Genomic DNA, 21497 nt, shown 5'->3' on the forward strand with positions numbered 1-21497 from the left:
GAGACAGGAGATTCTGTGGTGTCTGTTGTCTGAGGAGACAGGAGATTCTGTGTTGTCTTGTCTGAGTAGACATGAAATTCTGTGTTGTCTGTGGTCTGAGGAGATTCTGTAGTGTCTGTGGTCTGAGGAGATTATGTGGTGTCTGAGGAGACAGGAGATTCTGTGGTGTCTGTTGTCTGAGGATATTCTGTGGTGTCTGTTGTCTGAGGATATTCTGTGGTGTCTGTTGTCTGAGGAGACAGGAGATTCTGTGGTGCCTGTGGTCTGAGGAAACAGGAGATTATGTGGTGCCTGTGGTCTGAAGAGATGGGTGGTGTTCTCTGCAGCCCCCATGTGGCATAAAGGTGAACTGCGGTGGAGATGTTGGTCTCTGCAGCCCCCATGTGGCATAAAGGTGAACTGCGGTGGAGATGTTGGTCTCTGCAGCCCCCATGTGGCATAAAGGTGAACTGCGGTGGAGATGTTGGTCTCTGCAGCCCCCATGTGGCATAAAGGTGAACTGCGGTGGAGATGTTGGTCTCTGCAGCCCCCATGTGGCATAAAGGTGAACTGCGGTGGTGATGTTGGTCTCTGCAGCCCCCATGTGGCATAAAGGTGAACTGCGGTGGAGATGTTGGTCTCTGCAGCCCCCATGTGGCATAAAGGTGAACTGCGGTGGAGATGTTGGTCTCTGCAGCCCCCATGTGGCATAAAGGTGAACTGCGGTGGTGATGTTGGTCTCTGCAGCCCCCATGTGGCATAAAGGTGAACTGCGGTGGAGATGTTGGTCTCTGCAGCCCCCATGTGGCATAAAGGTGAACTGCGGTGGAGATGTTGGTCTCTGCAGCCCCCATGTGGCATAAAGGTGAACTGCGGTGGTGATGTTGGTCTCTGCAGCCCCCATGTGGCATAAAGGTGAACTGCGGTGGAGATGTTGGTCTCTGCAGCCCCCATGTGGCATAAAGGTGAACTGCGGTGGAGATGTTGGTCTCTGCAGCCCCCATGTGGCATAAAGGTGAACTGCGGTGGAGATGTTGGTCTCTGCAGCCCCCATGTGGCATAAAGGTGAACTGCGGTGGTGATGTTGGTCTCTGCAGCCCCCATGTGGCATAAAGGTGAACTGCGGTGGAGATGTTGGTCTCTGCAGCCCCCATGTGGCATAAAGGTGAACTGCGGTGGAGATGTTGGTCTCTGCAGCCCCCATGTGGCATAAAGGTGAACTGCGGTGGCTGTTCTTGCGGACTGTTTCTGTCGACGTCTTTTGTTTACATCTTCGGTTCCCCAAAAGCGGCTTGACGACGCTCCTGCCGCCAACACACGGTTACAACACATCAAGCTCCCGTCGGCACGCCAACACACGGTTACAACGCATCAAGCTCCCGTCGGCACGCCAACTCAACACGACTCGGGGAAGTGGATCATCGTTCTGTTCCTGTAACAGTAACGGTTCAACTGTTAAAAACAGACTGATCCTCAGAGTCCGGTCATAGTTAAAAACAGACTGATCCTCAGAGTCCGGTCATAGTTAAAAACAGACTGATCCTCAGAGTCCGGTCATAGTTAAAAACAGTGATGGAATTTACGGACTTTGGGCAATGGCCAGTAAGGCTGGTAGACCACAATTAATACTAGCCTGGTCTCAACAGCACTGGCCAGTAAGGCTAGTAGACCACAATTAATACTAGCCTGGTCTAAACAGTACTATCCCCAGGCTAGTAGACCACAATTAATACTAGCCTGGTCTCAACAGCACTGGCCAGGCGGGCTAGTAGACCACAATTAATACTAGCCTGGTCTCAACAGCACTGGCCAGCCGGGCTAGCAGACCGCAATTAATACTAGCCTGGTCTAAACAGTACTATCCCCAGGCTAGTAGACCACAATTAATACTAGCCTGGTCTCAACAGCACTGGCCAGCCGGGCTAGTAGACCACAATTAATACTAGCCTGGTCTAAACAGCACTGGCAAGCCAGGCTAGTAGACCACAATTAATACTAGCCTGGTCTAAACAGTACTATCCCCGGGCTAGTAGACCACAATTAATACTAGCCTGGTCTCAACAGTACTACCCCCGGGCTAGTAGACCACAATTAATACTAGCCTGGTCTAAACAGTACTATCCCCGGGCTAGTAGACCACAATTAATACTAGCCTGGTCTCAACAGTACTATCCCCAGGCTAGTAGACCACAATTAATACTAGCCTGGTCAACTAGCCTGATCTCAACAGTACTATCCCCGGGCTAGTAGACCACAATTAATACTAGCCTGGTCTCAACAGTACTATCCCCAGGCTAGTAGACCGCAATTAATACTAGCCTGGTCTAAACAGCACTGGCCAGCCGGGCTAGTAGACCACAATTAATACTAGCCTGGTCTAAACAGCACTGTCCAGCCGGACTAGTAGACCTCAATTAATACTAGCCTGGTCTCAACAGCACTATCCCCAGGCTAGTAGACCACAATTAATACTAGCCTGATCTAAACAGCACTGGCCAGCCAGGCTAGTAGACCACAATTAATACTAGCCTGGTCTCAACAGTACTATCCCCAGGCTAGTAGACCACAATTAATACTAGCCTGGTCTCAACAGCACTATCCCAAGGCTAGTAGACCGCAATTAATACTAACCTGTTCTCAACAGCACTATCCTCAGGCTAGTAGACCGCAATTAATACTAGCCTGGTCTAAACAGCACTGTCCAGCCGGGCTAGTAGACCTCAATTAATACTAGCCTGGTCTAAACAGTACTATCCCCAGGCTAGTAGAGCAAAATTAATACTAGCCTGGTCTAAACAGCACTGGCCAGCCAGGCTAGAAGACCACAATTAATACTAGCCTGGTCTCAACAGTACTATCCCCAGGCTAGTAGACCACAATTAATTCTAGCCTGGTCTCAACAGTATTATCCCCGGGCTAGTAGACCACAATTAATACTAGCCTGGTCAACTAGCCTGATCTCAACAGTACTATCCCCAGGCTAGTAGACCACAATTAATACTAGCCTGGTCTAAACAGCACTGGCCAGCCAGGCTAGAAGACCACAATTAATACTAGCCTGGTCTCAACAGTACTATCCCCAGGCTAGTAGACTGCAATTAATACTAGCCTGGTCTCAACAGTACTATCCCCAGGCTAGTAGACCACAATTAATACTAGCCTGGTCAACTAGCCTGATCTCAACAGTACTATCCCCAGGCTAGTAGACCACAATTAATACTAGCCTGGTCTAAACAGTACTATCCCCAGGCTAGTAGACCGCAATTAATACTAAACTGGTCTAAACAGCACTGGCCAGCCGGGCTAGTAGACCACAATTAATACTAGCCTGGTCTCAACAGCACTATCCCCAGGCTAGTAGACCACAATTAATACTAGCCTGATCTAAACAGCACTGGCCAGCCAGGCTAGTAGACCGCAATTAATACTAGCCTGGTCTCAACAGCACTATCCCAAGGCTAGTAGACCGCAATTAATACTAACCTGTTCTCAACAGCACTATCCTCAGGCTAGTAGACCGCAATTAATACTAGCTTGGTCTAAACAGCACTGTCCAGCCGGGCTAGTAGACCTCAATTAATACTAGCCTGGTCTAAACAGTACTATCCCCAGGCTAGTAGAGCAAAATTAATACTAGCCTGGTCTAAACAGCACTGGCCAGCCAGGCTAGAAGACCACAATTAATACCAGCCTGGTCTCAACAGTACTATCCCCAGGCTAGTAGACCACAATTAATACTAGCCTGGTCTCAACAGTACTGGCCAGCCGGGCTAGTTGACCACAATTAATACTAGCCTGGTCTAAACAGCACTGGCCAGCCAGGCTAGCAGACCGCAATAAATACTAGCCTGGTCTCAACAGCACTGGCAAGCCAGGCTAGTAGACCACAATTAATACTAGCCTGGTCTAAACAGTACTATCCCCGGGCTAGTAGACCGCAATTAATACTAGCCTGGTCAACTAGTCTGGTCTCAACAGCACTATCCCCAGGCTAGTAGACCACAATTAATACTAGACTGGTCTGAACAGTACTATCCCCAGGCTAGTAGACCACAATTAATACTAGCCTGGTCTAAACGGTACTATCCCCGGGCTAGTAGACCACAATTAATACTAGCCTGGTCAACTAGCCTGATCTCAACAGTACTATCCCCAGGATAGTAGACCACAATTAATACTAGCCTGGTCTCAACAGTACTATCCCCGGGCTAGTAGACCTCAATTAATACTAGCCTGGTCTAAACAGTACTATCCCCAGGCTAGTAGAGCACAATTAATACTAGCCTGGTCTAAACAGCACTGGCCAGCCAGGCTAGAAGACCACAATTAATACTAGCCTGGTCTCAACAGTACTATCCCCAGGCTAGTAGACTGCAATTAATACTAGCCTGGTCTAAACAGCACTATCCCCAGGCTAGTAGACCACAATTAATACTAGCCTGGTCTAAACAGTACTATCCCCGGGCTAGTAGACCACAATTAATACTAGCCTGGTCAACTAGCCTGATCTCAACAGTACTATCCCCAGGCTAGTAGACCACAATTAATACTAGCCTGGTCTAAACAGTACTATCCCCAGGCTAGTAGACCACAATTAATACTAGCCTGGTCTAAACAGTACTATCCCCGGGCTAGTAGACCACAATTAATACTAGCCTGGTCTCAACAGTACTATCCCCAGGCTAGTAGACCACAATTAATACTAGCCTGGTCAACTAGCCTGATCTCAACAGTACTATCCCCGGGCTAGTAGACCACAATTAATACTAGCCTGGTCTCAACAGTACTATCCCCAGGCTAGTAGACCGCAATTAATACTAGCCTGGTCTAAACAGCACTGGCCAGCCGGGCTAGTAGACCACAATTAATACTAGCCTGGTCTAAACAGCACTGTCCAGCCGGACTAGTAGACCTCAATTAATACTAGCCTGGTCTCAACAGCACTATCCCCAGGCTAGTAGACCACAATTAATACTAGCCTGATCTAAACAGCACTGGCCAGCCAGGCTAGTAGACCACAATTAATACTAGCCTGGTCTCAACAGTACTATCCCCAGGCTAGTAGACCACAATTAATACTAGCCTGGTCTCAACAGCACTATCCCAAGGCTAGTAGACCGCAATTAATACTAACCTGTTCTCAACAGCACTATCCTCAGGCTAGTAGACCGCAATTAATACTAGCCTGGTCTAAACAGCACTGTCCAGCCGGGCTAGTAGACCTCAATTAATACTAGCCTGGTCTAAACAGTACTATCCCCAGGCTAGTAGAGCAAAATTAATACTAGCCTGGTCTAAACAGCACTGGCCAGCCAGGCTAGAAGACCACAATTAATACTAGCCTGGTCTCAACAGTACTATCCCCAGGCTAGTAGACCACAATTAATTCTAGCCTGGTCTCAACAGTATTATCCCCGGGCTAGTAGACCTCAATTAATACTAGCATGGTCTAAACAGTACTATCCCCAGGCTAGTAGAGCACAATTAATACTAGCCTGGTCTAAACAGCACTGGCCAGCCAGGCTAGAAGACCACAATTAATACTAGCCTGGTCTCAACAGTACTATCCCCAGGCTAGTAGACTGCAATTAATACTAGCCTGGTCTCAACAGTACTATCCCCAGGCTAGTAGACCACAATTAATACTAGCCTGGTCAACTAGCCTGATCTCAACAGTACTATCCCCAGGCTAGTAGACCACAATTAATACTAGCCTGGTCTAAACAGTACTATCCCCAGGCTAGTAGACCGCAATTAATACTAAACTGGTCTAAACAGCACTGGCCAGCCGGGCTAGTAGACCACAATTAATACTAGCCTGGTCTCAACAGCACTATCCCCAGGCTAGTAGACCACAATTAATACTAGCCTGATCTAAACAGCACTGGCCAGCCAGGCTAGTAGACCGCAATTAATACTAGCCTGGTCTCAACAGCACTATCCCAAGGCTAGTAGACCGCAATTAATACTAACCTGTTCTCAACAGCACTATCCTCAGGCTAGTAGACCGCAATTAATACTAGCTTGGTCTAAACAGCACTGTCCAGCCGGGCTAGTAGACCTCAATTAATACTAGCCTGGTCTAAACAGTACTATCCCCAGGCTAGTAGAGCAAAATTAATACTAGCCTGGTCTAAACAGCACTGGCCAGCCAGGCTAGAAGACCACAATTAATACCAGCCTGGTCTCAACAGTACTATCCCCAGGCTAGTAGACCACAATTAATACTAGCCTGGTCTCAACAGTACTGGCCAGCCGGGCTAGTTGACCACAATTAATACTAGCCTGGTCTAAACAGCACTGGCCAGCCAGGCTAGCAGACCGCAATAAATACTAGCCTGGTCTCAACAGCACTGGCAAGCCAGGCTAGTAGACCACAATTAATACTAGCCTGGTCTAAACAGTACTATCCCCGGGCTAGTAGACCGCAATTAATACTAGCCTGGTCAACTAGTCTGGTCTCAACAGCACTATCCCCAGGCTAGTAGACCACAATTAATACTAGACTGGTCTGAACAGTACTATCCCCAGGCTAGTAGACCACAATTAATACTAGCCTGGTCTAAACGGTACTATCCCCGGGCTAGTAGACCACAATTAATACTAGCCTGGTCAACTAGCCTGATCTCAACAGTACTATCCCCAGGATAGTAGACCACAATTAATACTAGCCTGGTCTCAACAGTACTATCCCCGGGCTAGTAGACCTCAATTAATACTAGCCTGGTCTAAACAGTACTATCCCCAGGCTAGTAGAGCACAATTAATACTAGCCTGGTCTAAACAGCACTGGCCAGCCAGGCTAGAAGACCACAATTAATACTAGCCTGGTCTCAACAGTACTATCCCCAGGCTAGTAGACTGCAATTAATACTAGCCTGGTCTAAACAGCACTATCCCCAGGCTAGTAGACCACAATTAATACTAGCCTGGTCTAAACAGTACTATCCCCGGGCTAGTAGACCACAATTAATACTAGCCTGGTCAACTAGCCTGATCTCAACAGTACTATCCCCAGGCTAGTAGACCACAATTAATACTAGCCTGGTCTAAACAGTACTATCCCCAGGCTAGTAGACCACAATTAATACTAGACTGGTCTCAACAGCACTGGCCAGCCAGGCTAGTAGACCACAATTAACACTAGGCTGGCCAACTAGCCTGGTCTAAACAGCACTGGCCAGCCAGGCTAGTAGACCACAATTAATACTAGCCTGATCTCAACAGCACTGGCCAGCCAGGCTAGTAGACCACAATTAATACTAGCCTGGTCTCAACAGTACTATCCCCAGGCTAGTAGACCACAATTAATACTAGCCTGGTCTCAACAGCACTATCCCCAGGCTAGTAGACCACAATTAATACTAGCCTGGTCTCAACAGCACTATCCCCAGGCTAGCAGACCACAATTAATGCTAGCCTGGTCTAAACAGTACTATCCCCAGGCTAGCAGACCACAATTAATACTAGCCTGGTCTCAACAGCACTATCCCCAGGCTAGTAGACCACAATTAATACTAGCCTGGTCTCAACAGTACTATCCCCAGGCTAGTAGACAACAATTAATACTAGCCTGGTCTCAACAGCACTATCCCCAGGCTAGTAGACCACAATTAATACTAGCCTGGTCTCAACAGTACTATCCCCAGGCTAGTAGACCACAATTAATACTAGCCTGGTCTAAACAGTACTATCCCCGGGCTAGTAGACGCAATTAATACTAGCCTGGTCTAAACAGTACTATCCCCAGGCTAGTAGACCACAATTAATACTAGCCTGGTCTCAACAGCACTGGCCAGCCAGGCTAGTAGACCACAATTAATACTAGCCTGGTCTAAACAGTACTATCCCCAGGCTAGTAGACCACAATTAATACTAGCCTGGTCTCAACAGTACTATCCCCGGGCTAGTAGACCACAATTAATACTAGCCTGGTCTCAACAGTACTATCCCCGGGCTAGCAGACCACAATTAATACTAGCCTGGTCTCAACAGTACTATCCCCGGGCTAGTAGACCACAATTAATACTAGCCTGGTCTAAACAGTACTATCCCCGGGCTAGCAGACCACAATTAATACTAGCCTGGTCTCAACAGTACTATCCCCGGGCTAGCAGACCACAATTAATACTAGCCTGGTCTCAACAGTACTATCCCCAGGCTAGTAGACCACAATTAATACTAGCCTGGTCTCAACAGCACTGGCCAGCCAGGCTAGTAGACCACAATTAATACTAGCCTGGTCTCAACAGTACTATCCCCGGGCTAGTAGACCACAATTAATACTAGCCTGGTCTCAACAGCACTGGCCAGCCAGGCTAGTAGACCACAATTAATACTAGCCTGGTCTCAACAGTACTATCCCCGGGCTAGCAGACCACAATTAATACTAGCCTGGTCTCAACAGTAAAGAGAAAACATTGAAAAACCGTTCATAGTTAAAAGCTTGGTTTGTTTAATGCCAGAATCATTATTTTACATTTTAAACAATTCAATGGTTTTTTTTTACATTATTTTATTTATTTTTTACAATATGTACCACATGTATGTCTGCATCATACAACAGCAGAACCTAGTTGTCATAATGTATATACACTGTAGATAAGAGGACTTGGGGTTAAAGGTTAGAGAGAGGAGACAGGGAAGAGCTATTGGGGTGGAGGCTTTATAAAACAAAACACAAACGCACATGAATCCAGTCAGGATTGTGCTCAACGAACACACACACACACACACACACACACACGTGCTGGCAGACACACACACCCCAGAACTTCCCGCTGTGCCAGAGATAGCAGCTTCCTCAAAAGGCAAAGACAAGTCACACACACTTAGTGGCAGTTCTGTCCAACACACACGCATCGAGAGGAGGGAGACTAGAGCCACAGTCGCTTGAGAGGTGAGGGACTACTATACAGGAAGGCTTCTAGGCCTCAGGACCCCAACACACCTCTAGTAACAAGGGGGGGGCAGGTCTGTCCCACCACTCAAAACACATGGCCAACAGTTTCATCCCAGTGGTCTAGACAGGCTGCTGGTGAGCTACCAGTCCGTTTGTGCGATCATTCCAAGTCGTTGTCATGCCAACCACGAGGAAAGGAGGGAACACAGGAAGGAGAGATGGCGGAGGAGGAGGGGATAAGTGGCTTTTTAATCATTTACATTTCTCTCTCTTTTTTTTTTTTTAAAGCAACAGAGGGGGAGGTGCCAGGTTGGGAGGGTTTGATTGGCCGGCCTGGTGGACGAGTCATCATCCAATCAGCTCGGGCCGCGACAGCAAAGTAGAAATATCTAGTGTGCGTGGCGTGTGTAATTTGTGTGTGTGTGAGAAACGTGCCTTGAGCGTGTGTGTGTGTGTGTGTGTCGTCGATGTGTGTGTGTGATATCCGGGGACACTCAGAGCATCCGGTTGCGTTTGTGGGTGGGCGAGTCTGTGATGACGTCACTGCACTGGGCAGACGCCCTCTTCCTATTGGCTGCAGCGGTTGCCGCGGCGTTCTCCAAATGGAGCGCCATCTCCTCGGCGATGAAGGTGTTCAGGTCGACGTCGTGGAGACCGTTCCTACGGTTACGTCCCGGCTGCGGAGTGACGGGGCTGTCGCGTGTTAGGTGCGTCGGAGAGCCAGGGGCACCGGAACGAACGGATATACTGGCCATCGCCCCACTCAGGCCTGGAGGGGGATTACAACAATATTAATAATATTAGTATACAGGTGTGACAGTGACACTCACATGGCCAGTCAGTCAGTGTTTGGCTAGGTAGCTAGCTGGGCTAATGGCCAGTCAGTCAGTCAGTGTTTGGCTAGGTAGCTAGCTGGGCTAATGGCCAGTCAGTCAGTGTTTGGCTAGGTAGCTAGCTGGGCTAATGGCCAGTCAGTCAGTGTTTGGCTAGGTAGCTAGCTGGGCTAATGGCCAGTCAGTCAGTGTTTGGCTAGGTAGATAGCTGGGCTAATGGCCAGTCAGTCAGTGTTTGGCTAGGTAGCTAGCTGGGCTAATGGCCAGTCAGTCAGTGTTTGGCTAGGTAGCTAGCTGGGCTAATGGCCAGTCAGTCAGTGTTTGGCTAGGTAGCTAGCTGGACTAATGGCCAGTCAGTCAGTGTTTGGCTAGGTAGCTAGCTGGGCTAATGGCCAGTCAGTCAGTCAGTGTTTGGCTAGGTAGCTAGCTGGGCTAATGGCCAGTCAGTCAGTGTTTGGCTAGGTAGCTAGCTGGCTATGCGGTCGTTTGAATGATGCATCAATACAGCCCTGGTTCCATGAACGATATGGACTGTGGTGGGAGGAGTTGAGAGAGGCCTCGTAAGGGCCTGTTCCTGACTATTGCAGAGGTTCAGCCGCCTAACTGTGCAGTGTGCGTGTCTGTCTGTCTCACCGTGCAGTGTGTGTGTCTGTCTGTCTGTCTCACCGTGCAGTGTGTGTGTCTGTCTGTCTGTCTCACCGTGCAGTGTGTGTGTCTGTCTGTCTGTCTGTCTCACCGTGCAGTGTGTGTGTGTGTCTGTCTCACCGTGCAGTGTGTGTGTGTGTCTGTCTCAACGTAGTCTGTCTGTCTCACCGTGCAGTGTGTGTCTGTCTGTCTCACCGTGCAGTGTGTGTGTGTCTGTCTCACCGTGCAGTGTGTCTGTCTGTCTGTCTGTCTCACCGTGCAGTGTGTGTGTGTCTGTCTCACCGTGCAGCGTGTCTGTCTGTCTGCCTGTCTCACCGTGCAGTGTGTGTGTGTGTCTGTCTGTCTCACCGTGCAGTGTGTCTGTCTGTCTGTCTGTCTCACCGTGCAGCGTGTCTGTCTGTCTGTCTGTCTGTCTGTCTCACCGTGCAGCGTGTGTGTCTGTCTCACCGTGCAGTGTGTCTGTCTGTCTGTCTGTCTCACCGTGCAGCGTGTGTGTCTGTCTCACCGTGCAGTGTGTGTGTCTGTCTGTCTGTCTGTCTCACCGTGCAGCGTGTCTGTCTGTCTGTCTCACCGTGCAGCGTGTGTCTGTCTGTCTCACCGTGCAGCGTGTCTGTCTGTCTGTCTCACCGTGCAGTGTGTGTGTCTGTCTGTCTGTCTGTCTCACCGTGCAGTGTGTGTGTCTGTCTGTCTCACCGTGCAGCGTGTCTGTCTGTCTGCCTGTCTCACCGTGCAGTGTGTGTGTGTCTGTCTGTCTCACCGTGCAGCGTGTCTGTCTGTCTGTCTCACCGTGCAGTGTGTGTGTCTGTCTGTCTGTCTGTCTCACCGTGCAGTGTGTGTGTCTGTCTGTCTCACCGTGCAGTGTGTGTGCGTGTCTGTCTGCCTGTCTCACCGTGCAGTGTGTGTGTGTCTGTCTGTCTCACCGTGCAGCGTGTGTGTCTGTCTGTCTCACCGTGCAGTGTATGTGTCTGTCTGTCTGTCTCACCGTGCAGTGTGTCTGTCTGTCTCACCGTGCAGTGTGTCTGTCTGTCTCACCGTGCAGTGTGTCTGTCTGTCTCACCGTGCAGTGTGTCTGTCTGTCTCACCGTGCAGTGTGTCTGTCTGTCTCACCGTGCAGTGTGTCTGTCTGTCTCACCGTGCAGTGTGTGTGTCTGTCTGTCTGTCTGTCTGTCTCACCGTGCAGTGTGTGTGTCTGTCTGTCTCACCGTGCAGTGTGTGTGTCTGTCTGTCTCACCGTGCAGCGTGTCTGTCTGTCTGTCTCACCGTGCAGTGTGTGTGTCTGTCTGTCTGTCTGTCTCACCGTGCAGTGTGTGTGTCTGTCTGTCTCACCGTGCAGTGTGTGTGTCTGTCTGTCTCACCGTGCAGTGTGTGTGTGTCTGTCTCACCGTGCAGTGTGTGTGTGTCTGTCTCACCGTGCAGTGTGTGTGTCTGTCTGTCTCACCGTGCAGTGTGTGTGTGTCTGTGTCACCGTGCAGTGTGTGTGTCTGTCTGTCTGTCTGTCTGTCTCACCGTGCAGTGTGTGTGTCTGTCTGTCTCACCGTGCAGCGTGTCTGTCTGTCTGTCTCACCGTGCAGCGTGTGTGTCTGTCTGTCTCACCGTGCAGCGTGTGTGTCTGTCTGTCTCACCGTGCAGCGTGTGTGTCTGTCTGTCTCACCGTGCAGCGTGTGTGTCTGTCTGTCTCACCGTGCAGCGTGTGTGTCTGTCTGTCTCACCGTGCAGCGTGTGTGTCTGTCTGTCTCACCGTGCAGCGTGTGTGTCTGTCTGTCTCACCGTGCAGCGTGTGTGTCTGTCTGTCTCACCGTGCAGCGTGTGTGTCTGTCTGTCTCACCGTGCAGCGTGTGTGTCTGTCTGTCTCACCGTGCAGCGTGTGTGTCTGTCTGTCTCACCGTGCAGCGTGTGTGTCTGTCTGTCTCACCGTGCAGCGTGTGTGTCTGTCTGTCTCACCGTGCAGCGTGTGTGTCTGTCTGTCTCACCGTGCAGCGTGTGTGTCTGTCTGTCTCACCGTGCAGCGTGTGTGTCTGTCTGTCTCACCGTGCAGCGTGTGTGTCTGTCTCACCGTGCAGTGTGTGTGTCTGTCTCACCGTGCAGTGTGTGTGTCTGTCTCACCGTGCAGTGTGTGTGTCTGTCTCACCGTGCAGTGTGTGTGTCTGTCTCACCGTGCAGTGTGTGTGTCTGTCTCACCGTGCAGTGTGTGTGTCTGTCTCACCGTGCAGTGTGTGTGTCTGTCTCACCGTGCAGTGTGTGTGTCTGTCTCACCGTGCAGTGTGTGTGTCTGTCTCACTGTGCAGTGTGTGTGTCTGTCTCACTGTGCAGTGTGTGTGTCTGTCTCACTGTGCAGTGTGTGTGTCTGTCTCACTGTGCAGTGTGTGTGTCTGTCTCACTGTGCAGTGTGTGTGTCTGTCTCACTGTGCAGTGTGTGTGTCTGTCTCACTGTGCAGTGTGTGTGTCTGTCTCACTGTGCAGTGTGTGTGTCTGTCTCACTGTGCAGTGTGTGTGTCTGTCTCACTGTGCAGTGTGTGTGTCTGTCTCACTGTGCAGTGTGTGTGTCTGTCTCACTGTGCAGTGTGTGTGTCTGTCTCACTGTGCAGTGTGTGTGTCTGTCTCACTGTGCAGTGTGTGTGTCTGTCTCACTGTGCAGTGTGTGTGTCTGTCTCACTGTGCAGTGTGTGTGTCTGTCTCACTGTGCAGTGTGTGTGTCTGTCTCACTGTGCAGTGTGTGTGTCTGTCTCACTGTGCAGTGTGTGTGTCTGTCTCACCGTGCAGTGTGTGTGTCTGTCTCACCGTGCAGTGTGTGTGTCTGTCTCACCGTGCAGTGTGTGTGTCTGTCTCACTGTGCAGTGTGTGTGTCTGTCTCACCGTGCAGTGCGATGGCCTCTCTGAAGGGCTGCAGGTCCGCCTCGACAGACGACCCGCTCTCCGTGGATGGCGGCCTGCCGGGTGACATCACAGAGAGGGCGTGGCCGTGTTTGGGTGTCTGTGCGTCGCGACGGGGGTTGCGTGGGGGCGGGGCCTTGCCACACAAAAAGCTGATGAGGTCCTCCCTCCTGATGTTTCTCCTCCTCTTCTTCACCCAGGCCAGCATGTCTTTGTTACGACGCTGGTACGCCCGCTGGACCCCCAACTCATAGCTCCGCTGGTGGGACTCTAGTGACTCTGTGAGGGGGGGGAGAGAGGGAGAGAGAGGGTGAAAGGTTGGATTGGGGGCAGGTTTCATGTCTTTGTTACGACGCTGGTAGGCCCGCTGGACCCCCAACTCATTGGACACTGCTACTGACTGACTGGTCTGCTATGGACACTGCGACTGACTGACTGGTCTGCTATGGACACTGCTTCTGACTGACTGGTCTGCTATGGACACTGCTTCTGTAGCAGTGTCCATAGCAGACCAGTCAGTCAGTAGCAGTGTCCATAGCAGACCAGTCAGTCAGAAGCAGTGTCCATAGCAGACCAGTAAGTCAGAAGCAGTGTCCATAGCAGACCAGTCAGTCAGAAGCAGTGTCCATAGCAGACCAGTCAGTCAGTAGCAGTGTCCATAGCAGACCAGTAAGTCAGAAGCAGTGTCCATAGCAGACCAGTCAGTCAGAAGCAGTGTCCATAGCAGACCAGTCAGTCAGTAGCAGTGTCCATAGCAGACCAGTCAGTCAGTAGCAGTGTCCATAGCAGACCAGTCAGTCAGAAGCAGTGTCCATAGCAGACCAGTAAGTCAGAAGCAGTGTCCATAGCAGACCAGTCAGTCAGAAGCAGTGTCCATAGCAGACCAGTCAGTCAGAAGCAGTGTCCATAGCAGACCAGTCAGTCAGAAGCAGTGTCCATAGCAGACCAGTCAGTCAGAAGCAGTGTCCATAGCAGACCAGTCAGTCAGGAGCAGTGTCCATAGCAGACCAGTCAGTCAGTAGCAGTGTCCATAGCAGACCAGTCAGTCAGGAGCAGTGTCCATAGCAGACCAGTCAGTCAGGAGCAGTGTCCATAGCAGACCAGTCAGTCAGTAGCAGTGTCCATAGCAGACCAGTCAGTGAGTAGCAGTGTCCATAGCAGACCAGTCAGTCAGTAGCAGTGTCCATAGCAGACCAGTCAGTCAGAAGCAGTGTCCATAGCAGACCAGTCAGTCAGGAGCAGTGTCCATAGCAGACCAGTCAGTCAGTAGCAGTGTCCATAGCAGACCAGTCAGTCAGTAGCAGTGTCCATAGCAGACCAGTCAGTCAGGAGCAGTGTCCATAGCAGACCAGTCAGTCAGGAGCAGTGTCCATAGCAGACCAGTCAGTCAGGAGCAGTGTCCATAGCAGACCAGTCAGTCAGTAGCAGTGTCCATAGCAGACCAGTCAGTCAGAAGCAGTGTCCATAGCATTAGCCTCCAAGACGTTTACATAATGACTTACTGTGCTAATAGCAGGTAGAATTAATAGCAGGTAGAATTAATAGCAGGTAGCATTAGTAGCAAATGACTTACTGTGGTAATAGCAGGTAGCATTAGTCTCCAAGACGTTTCCATAATGACTTACTGTGGTAATAACAGGTAGCATTAGTCTCCAAGACGTTTCCATAATGACTTACTGTGGTAATAGCAGGTAGCATTAGTCTCCAAGACGTTTCCATAATGACTTACTGTGGTAATAGCAGGTAGAATTAATAGCAGGTAGAATTAATAGCAGGTAGCATTAGTAATAGGTAGCATTAGTCTCCAAGACGTTTCCATAATGACTTACTGTGGTAATAGCAGGTAGCATTAGTCTCCAAGACGTTTCCATAATGACTTACTGTGGTAATAGCAGGTAGCATTAGTCTCCAAGACGTTACCATAATGACTTACTGTGGTAATAACAGGTAGCATTAGTCTCCAAGACGTTTACATAATGACTTACTGTGGTAATAGCAGGTAGCATTAGTCTCCAAGACGTTTACATAATGACTTACTGTGGTAATAGCAGGTAGAATTAATAGCAGGTAGAATTAATAGCAGGTAGCATTAGTAATAGGTAGCATTAGTCTCCAAGACGTTTCCATAATGACTTACTGTGGTAATAGCAGGTAGAATTAATAGCAGGTAGAATTAATAGCAGGTAGCATTAGTCTCCAAGACGTTTCCATAATGACTTACTGTGGTAATAGCAGGTAGCATTAGTAATAGGTAGCATTAGTCTCCAAGACATTTACATAATGACTTACTGTGGTAATAACAGGTAGCATTAGTCTCCAAGACGTTTCCATAATGACTTACTGTGGTAATAGCAGGTAGCATTAGTCTCCAAGATATTTACATAATGACTTACTGTGGTAATAACAGGTAGCATTAGTCTCCAAGACGTTTCCATAATGACTTACTGTGGTAATAGCAGGTAGCATTAGTCTCCAAGACGTTTCCATAATGACTTACTGTGGTAATAGCAGGTAGCATTAGTCTCCAAGACGTTTACATAATGACTTACTGTACTAATAGCAGGTAGCATTAGTCTCCAAGACGTTTCCATAATGACTTACTGTGGTAATAGCAGGTAGCATTAGTCTCCAAGACGTTTCCATAATGACTTACTGTGGTAATAGCAGGTAGCATTAGTCTCCAAGACGTTTCCATAATGACTTACTGTGGTAATAGCATTGAAACTGAGCTCAATAGAACCCCCCCCCCCCTCCTCCTCACACATACAGGGTTGTATTTAGCAGTACACAACGTAGAAAGCATTTTGCAACGGAAAACAAAAACGAGCGTTTTCTATTGGACAGGTTCCCCACATCGGAACGTTCTCTTCCATTTCCTCCTCAGTGAACAGGACCCTGGTGGTCTAGCTACAGCACGGAGTATGGCTGTGTGGCTAGGGAAGAGAGGAGTTAGGGTGGTAGACTGTGTGGTCGTTCATCCGAGTGTCCCCCCCAGGGAAACCCTAGCCCGGTAAAAACACAGACAACTCAACAGTGTGTCACACAGCCACAAGACAAAAACGCCCAATACAACAAGTTAAACTCGGCGTTTAGTTACCTTTGTATAGGTTGGTGACGGCAGTAGCTGCGTTCTGGAAGGGAACCCAGAGAGACAGACCCTGCTGTTGACAAACTCTGTCTGAAAACACACACACAAAATGTTAACAACCGGAGCAACTTGACATTCACAAAACCAATACATGCCATTAATTCCATGCTTGTGTCTAACATACGACATCGTCTGGCAAAGACTGCGACTTTTTTTTTCCCAGGCCCGTATAACTTTGAATAGACAACTTTCTCTACTTTGACCCTTCAACTTGGCTAAGCAACGCCATTTTGTCTGACTGAGCTGCATCAGTCTGACTTCACTGTGTTTATATGCCTTAAGACCAAACCTAAGGCAAAGAAACCAGGCGACAGTTATCTAGTTAGCGGAACACCGGCTTGGGCCAAAAAACGGGCAAAACTAATCTAGTTATCACGGCATTGTGGTTGTTTCACTAGAGACGTGGATGTAGAATACACCCTCAATATTGTGATAAACTGGTAGAATAACAATTATACACTAAGTCGGATAAATAACATTAGTCATAACCCAATCGCCATTTTGTCCTAGTAACGCATTGATCAGCGTTATAATAATTCACCACGTCGCTTTTAAATTGATTGACCAGACAAGGTGAATGGTCAAGTGTTGTGAATGTGCCAAGAGGACCGAGGGTCAGACAAAAACAGAAACAGCTTGGTGGTGGTTAATAATAATGATAATAATAAAATAGTTATTTTCAACACAACTCCTCCCTGCGCTTCGCCATTTTGTTCTGCGTTACGGTCGGACTGCAAAGTTAACTCGAGACAAAAAAAATTGTCAAAACTCGACATTAATAAAAACAAAAATGAAATGATTAAACAAAGTAATGCAAATCAAATCACTTGAACGATGTAGAGAGGTCAAAATATATTAAACGTTGTATATCTATGATATCTTTAGTTAGTTCCCGAGCTACAGCTACAGTACTGTTCCTGGACCTGACAACTAGATAACTCATCAGGGGGGGTTTAAAAATGACAATCTGTACATTATTCTTAGACAATGTTAGTTAGAAATGTAGCTAATATATAAAACGAATAGGACTACAAGTAGGGTCTAAAATGGTTGCCAAACAAAACAGCAAACTAGATCGCCTTAATGTCCTTTGTTTGCCTTGCCACTCGAGTCTATCTGATAGCTTTTTTTTGTAATGCTAAGTGTCAGCTATCTTAATGAGCTAATACTAGTTGTTAATGAAGTATTATTCCGGACCTTTGTATAGCTGTGCGACCGCAGTGGCTGAATTTTGGAAAAGATGCCATAGTTTTTGCTGACTTTGCTCCGACTCGTCGTCGCTCGGCTCCTGTCGCTCCGCTTCGGCCAAACACTGCCGCTCCCATTTGGAGAACCAATGTTCGGGACCGTGCTCCTGGATCTCCGCTTCGCCCTCCTTCTCCTTCTTCTCCTCCATAATAATAAATCGCAATTAAGCGTCTATTACGTTACGGTTTATTATATGTGGGTACCCCCCCCACCCTCCCTCCCCTCCCGTTTTTTTTTTAAACTTCCTTATAGATGTGAATACTAATCGGATAGATTGGTAACTAGCCGTGGAAACGGTAAAAAAAATAATAATTTTAAAAAGCCCAGCTGTTGTTGAAGTTAGATCCGCATTGTGAAAACATCGGGTGTCTAAACGCTGGTCGCCCCGGTACTAAACAAACTGAAGGAGACGTCGACTGAGAGAATCTCTTTAAAAAAAAAACACACATGTCAACATGCTTGTTAACTGAAACCCCGCCTTTTTTCTCACCATGCTTAAAAACGATTGGCCTGCAGTGGTTGCTTAGGGCGTGGTCCTGCGAATTATTCCCAAGTCTTCATTGGATGTAAAAGGGAAGAGATACGTCATAGAACAACAATGTTGATCCCGCCCCCCCCCTTCTCCTTTGACTGTCAAACGGTGTCTGTCCAGAGGGAGCCGTGTTATCAGGTTCCTTGTGGATGGATGGCCTTACCCCCCATGCAAGTTGACGTTTAACACGGTTAAGGTTATGCTCAGGTTTGTTAGGGTTTAGTGTAGGGACGTACCAAAGATCTAGGAATACTATCCGCGCGGCTGGAAGTTTACAAACTATATTATTTAGCCTCAAATTCTGGCCTACAGTCAGAAAGTAGCCCAATAATTAAAAAATAAAAAAAATAAATGACCCCCTTTAGTAGACCAGCCAACCTGGACAAAGTGATTTATTTTTTTGTTTGCTTGTTACAGCTCGTCATCCATGCTAGATCAAACAATAATGTTAGATCCATAAAGTTAGGCCAGATAACAGCTGACATTTAGATTTTTAAGGCAATTTTAAAAAGGGGTTTCAAGGGTCAAATCTGGTTAAAATGGCCATTTTTTATAGATTTTTAAAATTTAACTAGGCAAGTCAGTTAAGAACAAATTCTTATTTAAAAAGACAGCCTAGGAACTGCTCTGTTCAGGGGCAGAATGACAGATTTTTACCTTGTCAGCTCGGGGATTCAATCTAGTAACCTTTCGGTTACTGGCCCAACACTCTAACCACTAGGCTACCTGCTCTAACCACTAGGCTACCTGCTCTAACCACTAGGCTACCTGCTCTAACCACTAGTCTACCTGCTCTAACCACTAGGCTACCTGCTCTAACCACTAGGCTACCTGCTCTAACCACTAGTCTACCTGCTCTAACCACTAGGCTACCTGCTCTAACCACTAGTCTACCTGCTCTAACCACTAGGCTACCTGCTCTAACCACTAGGCTACCTGCTCTAACCACTAGTCTACCTGCTCTAACCACTAGTCTACCTGCTCTAACCACTAGTCTACCTGCTCTAACCACTAGGCTACCTGCTCTAACCACTAGTCTACCTGCTCTAACCACTAGGCTACCTGCTCTAACCACTAGTCTACCTGCTCTAACCACTAGGCTACCTGCTCTAACCACTAGTCTACCTGCTCTAACCACTAGTCTACCTGCTCTAACCACTAGTCTACCTGCTCTAACCACTAGGCTACCTGCTCTAACCACTAGTCTACCTGCTCTAACCACTAGTCTACCTGCTCTAACCACTAGTCTACCTGCTCTAACCACTAGTCTACCTGCTCTAACCACTAGTCTACCTGCTCTAACCACTAGGCTACCTGCTCTAACCACTAGTCTACCTGCTCTAACCACTAGGCTACCTGCTCTAACCACTAGTCTACCTGCTCTAACCACTAGTCTACCTGCTCTAACCACTAGTCTACCTGCTCTAACCACTAGTCTACCTGCTCTAACCACTAGTCTACCTGCTCTAACCACTAGGCTACCTGCTCTAACCACTAGTCTACCTGCTCTAACCACTAGGCTACCTGCTCTAACCACTAGTCTACCTGCTCTAACCACTAGTCTACCTGCTCTAACCACTAGTCTACCTGCTCTAACCACTAGTCTACCTGCTCTAACCACTAGTCTACCTGCTCTAACCACTAGTCTACCTGCTCTAACCACTAGTCTACCTGCTCTAACCACTAGTCTACCTGCTCTAACCACTAGGCTACCTGCTCTAACCACTAGTCTACCTGCTCTAACCACTAGTCTACCTGCTCTAACCACTAGTCTACCTGCTCTAACCACTAGGCTACCTGCCACCCCGCCATAATGGAAATAGTCATCAGGAACTCAGAGTATATATATATATATAAAGTACCAGTCAAAAGTTTGGTCACACCTAATGATTCAAAGGTTTTTCTTTATTTTTTACAATTTTTTTACATTTAGTAACCAAAAAAAGTGTTGAAACAAATCAAAATACATTTTATAATTTAGATTCTTCAAAGTCGCCATCCTTTGCCTTGACGACAGCTTTGCACTCTTAGCATGTATATATATATATATATATATATGTATATAAATACGTATATATATATATATATAAATATATATATATATATGTATATATATATATATATATATATATATATATATATATATATATATATATATATGTACAGTGGGGCAAAAAAGTATTTAGTCAGCCACCAATTGTGCAAGTTCTCCCACTTAAAAAGATGAGAGAGGCCTGTAATTTTCATCATAGGTACACTTCAACTATGACAGACAAAATGAGAAGAAAATAAATCCAGAAAATCACATTGTAGGATTTTTAATGAATTTATTTGCAAATTATGGTGGAAAATAAGTATTTGGTCAATAACAAAAGTTTATCTCAATACTTTGTTATATACCCTTTGTTGGCAATGACAGAGGTCAAACATCTACTACTGTTCAATCTCAGACACTGACCACACTTTAGCTAGTTAGCATAACAACTGTATGAAAGGGTAAATTAATGCATCCATCCCATAGTCTACGTGTTATAGACTTTAGCTAGTTAGCATAACAACTGTATGAAAGGGTAAATTAATGCATCCATCCCATAGTCTAAGCGTTATAGACTTTAGCTAGCTAGTTAGCATAACAACTGTATGAAAGGGTAAATTAATGCATCCATCCCATAGTCTAAGTGTTTTAGACTTTAGCTAGCTAGTTAGCATTTTAACTGTATGAAAGGGTACATTAATGCATCCATCTCATAGTCTAAGTGTATTAGACTTTAGCTAGTTAGCATAACAACTGTATGAAAGGGTAAATTAATGCATCCATCCCATAGTCTAAGCGTTTTAGACTTTAGCTAGCTAGTTAGCAGAGCAGTAGATGAAAACACAACGTTGTATTCCTTAGCCTAGATAACTGTTTGTACAGTATGTTGACTTGGGCGTCTACTTCAGACCTCATCGATTTGATCAAGGATGAGCATAAGAGCCTTGAAAAGGGGAGAAGACCACTATCAGTCTGGCCATGTGGAGAAGGCCACTATCAGTCTGGCCATGTAGAGAAGACCACTATCAGTCTGGCCATGTGGAGACCAGTAGAAGTCTGGCCATGTGGAGAAGACCAGTCTGGCCATGTGGAGAAGACCAGAGTAGAAGTCTGGCCATGTGGAGAAGACCAGTATCAGTCTGGCCATGTAGAGAAGACCACTAGAAATCTGTCCATGTGGAGAAGTGCAGCTATTGTGAGGGGTAACTTACTGGTTTGGTCTGGGCCAGCGTGAGGGATACAGTTTATTCTGTGTTCGGTGACTGTAGCTATTGAGTTCAGTTTGAGCATCTTAGCAATACAAT

At 47.4% G+C, this 21497-nt stretch overlaps 1 protein-coding gene and 1 long non-coding RNA gene across 2 annotated transcripts; one reads left to right on the forward strand and one right to left on the reverse strand.

Moving 5' to 3' along the window:
- Window positions 1–8477: 8477 nt before the first annotated feature.
- On the reverse strand, window positions 8478–18062 carry LOC110534555 (UPF0472 protein C16orf72 homolog). Its single transcript, XM_036948696.1, has 4 exons — window positions 17576–18062; window positions 16328–16408; window positions 13213–13509; window positions 8478–9650 (listed from the first exon to the last, which is right to left on the reverse strand). The coding sequence occupies exons 1-4, from the start codon at window positions 17772–17774 to the stop codon at window positions 9376–9378; spliced, it is 852 nt and encodes a 283-aa protein (XP_036804591.1). The 5' UTR covers window positions 17775–18062; the 3' UTR covers window positions 8478–9375.
- On the forward strand, window positions 15208–15583 carry LOC118940224. The gene is made up of 4 exons (XR_005036755.1): window positions 15208–15297; window positions 15330–15381; window positions 15414–15465; window positions 15534–15583. It is a non-coding gene; the product is annotated as an uncharacterized LOC118940224 (long non-coding RNA).
- Window positions 18063–21497: the final 3435 nt, after the last annotated feature.

The sequence above is a fragment of the Oncorhynchus mykiss genome, chromosome 17 (assembly GCF_013265735.2).
Source record: "Oncorhynchus mykiss isolate Arlee chromosome 17, USDA_OmykA_1.1, whole genome shotgun sequence".
NCBI classification, from domain to species: domain Eukaryota; kingdom Metazoa; phylum Chordata; class Actinopteri; order Salmoniformes; family Salmonidae; genus Oncorhynchus; species Oncorhynchus mykiss.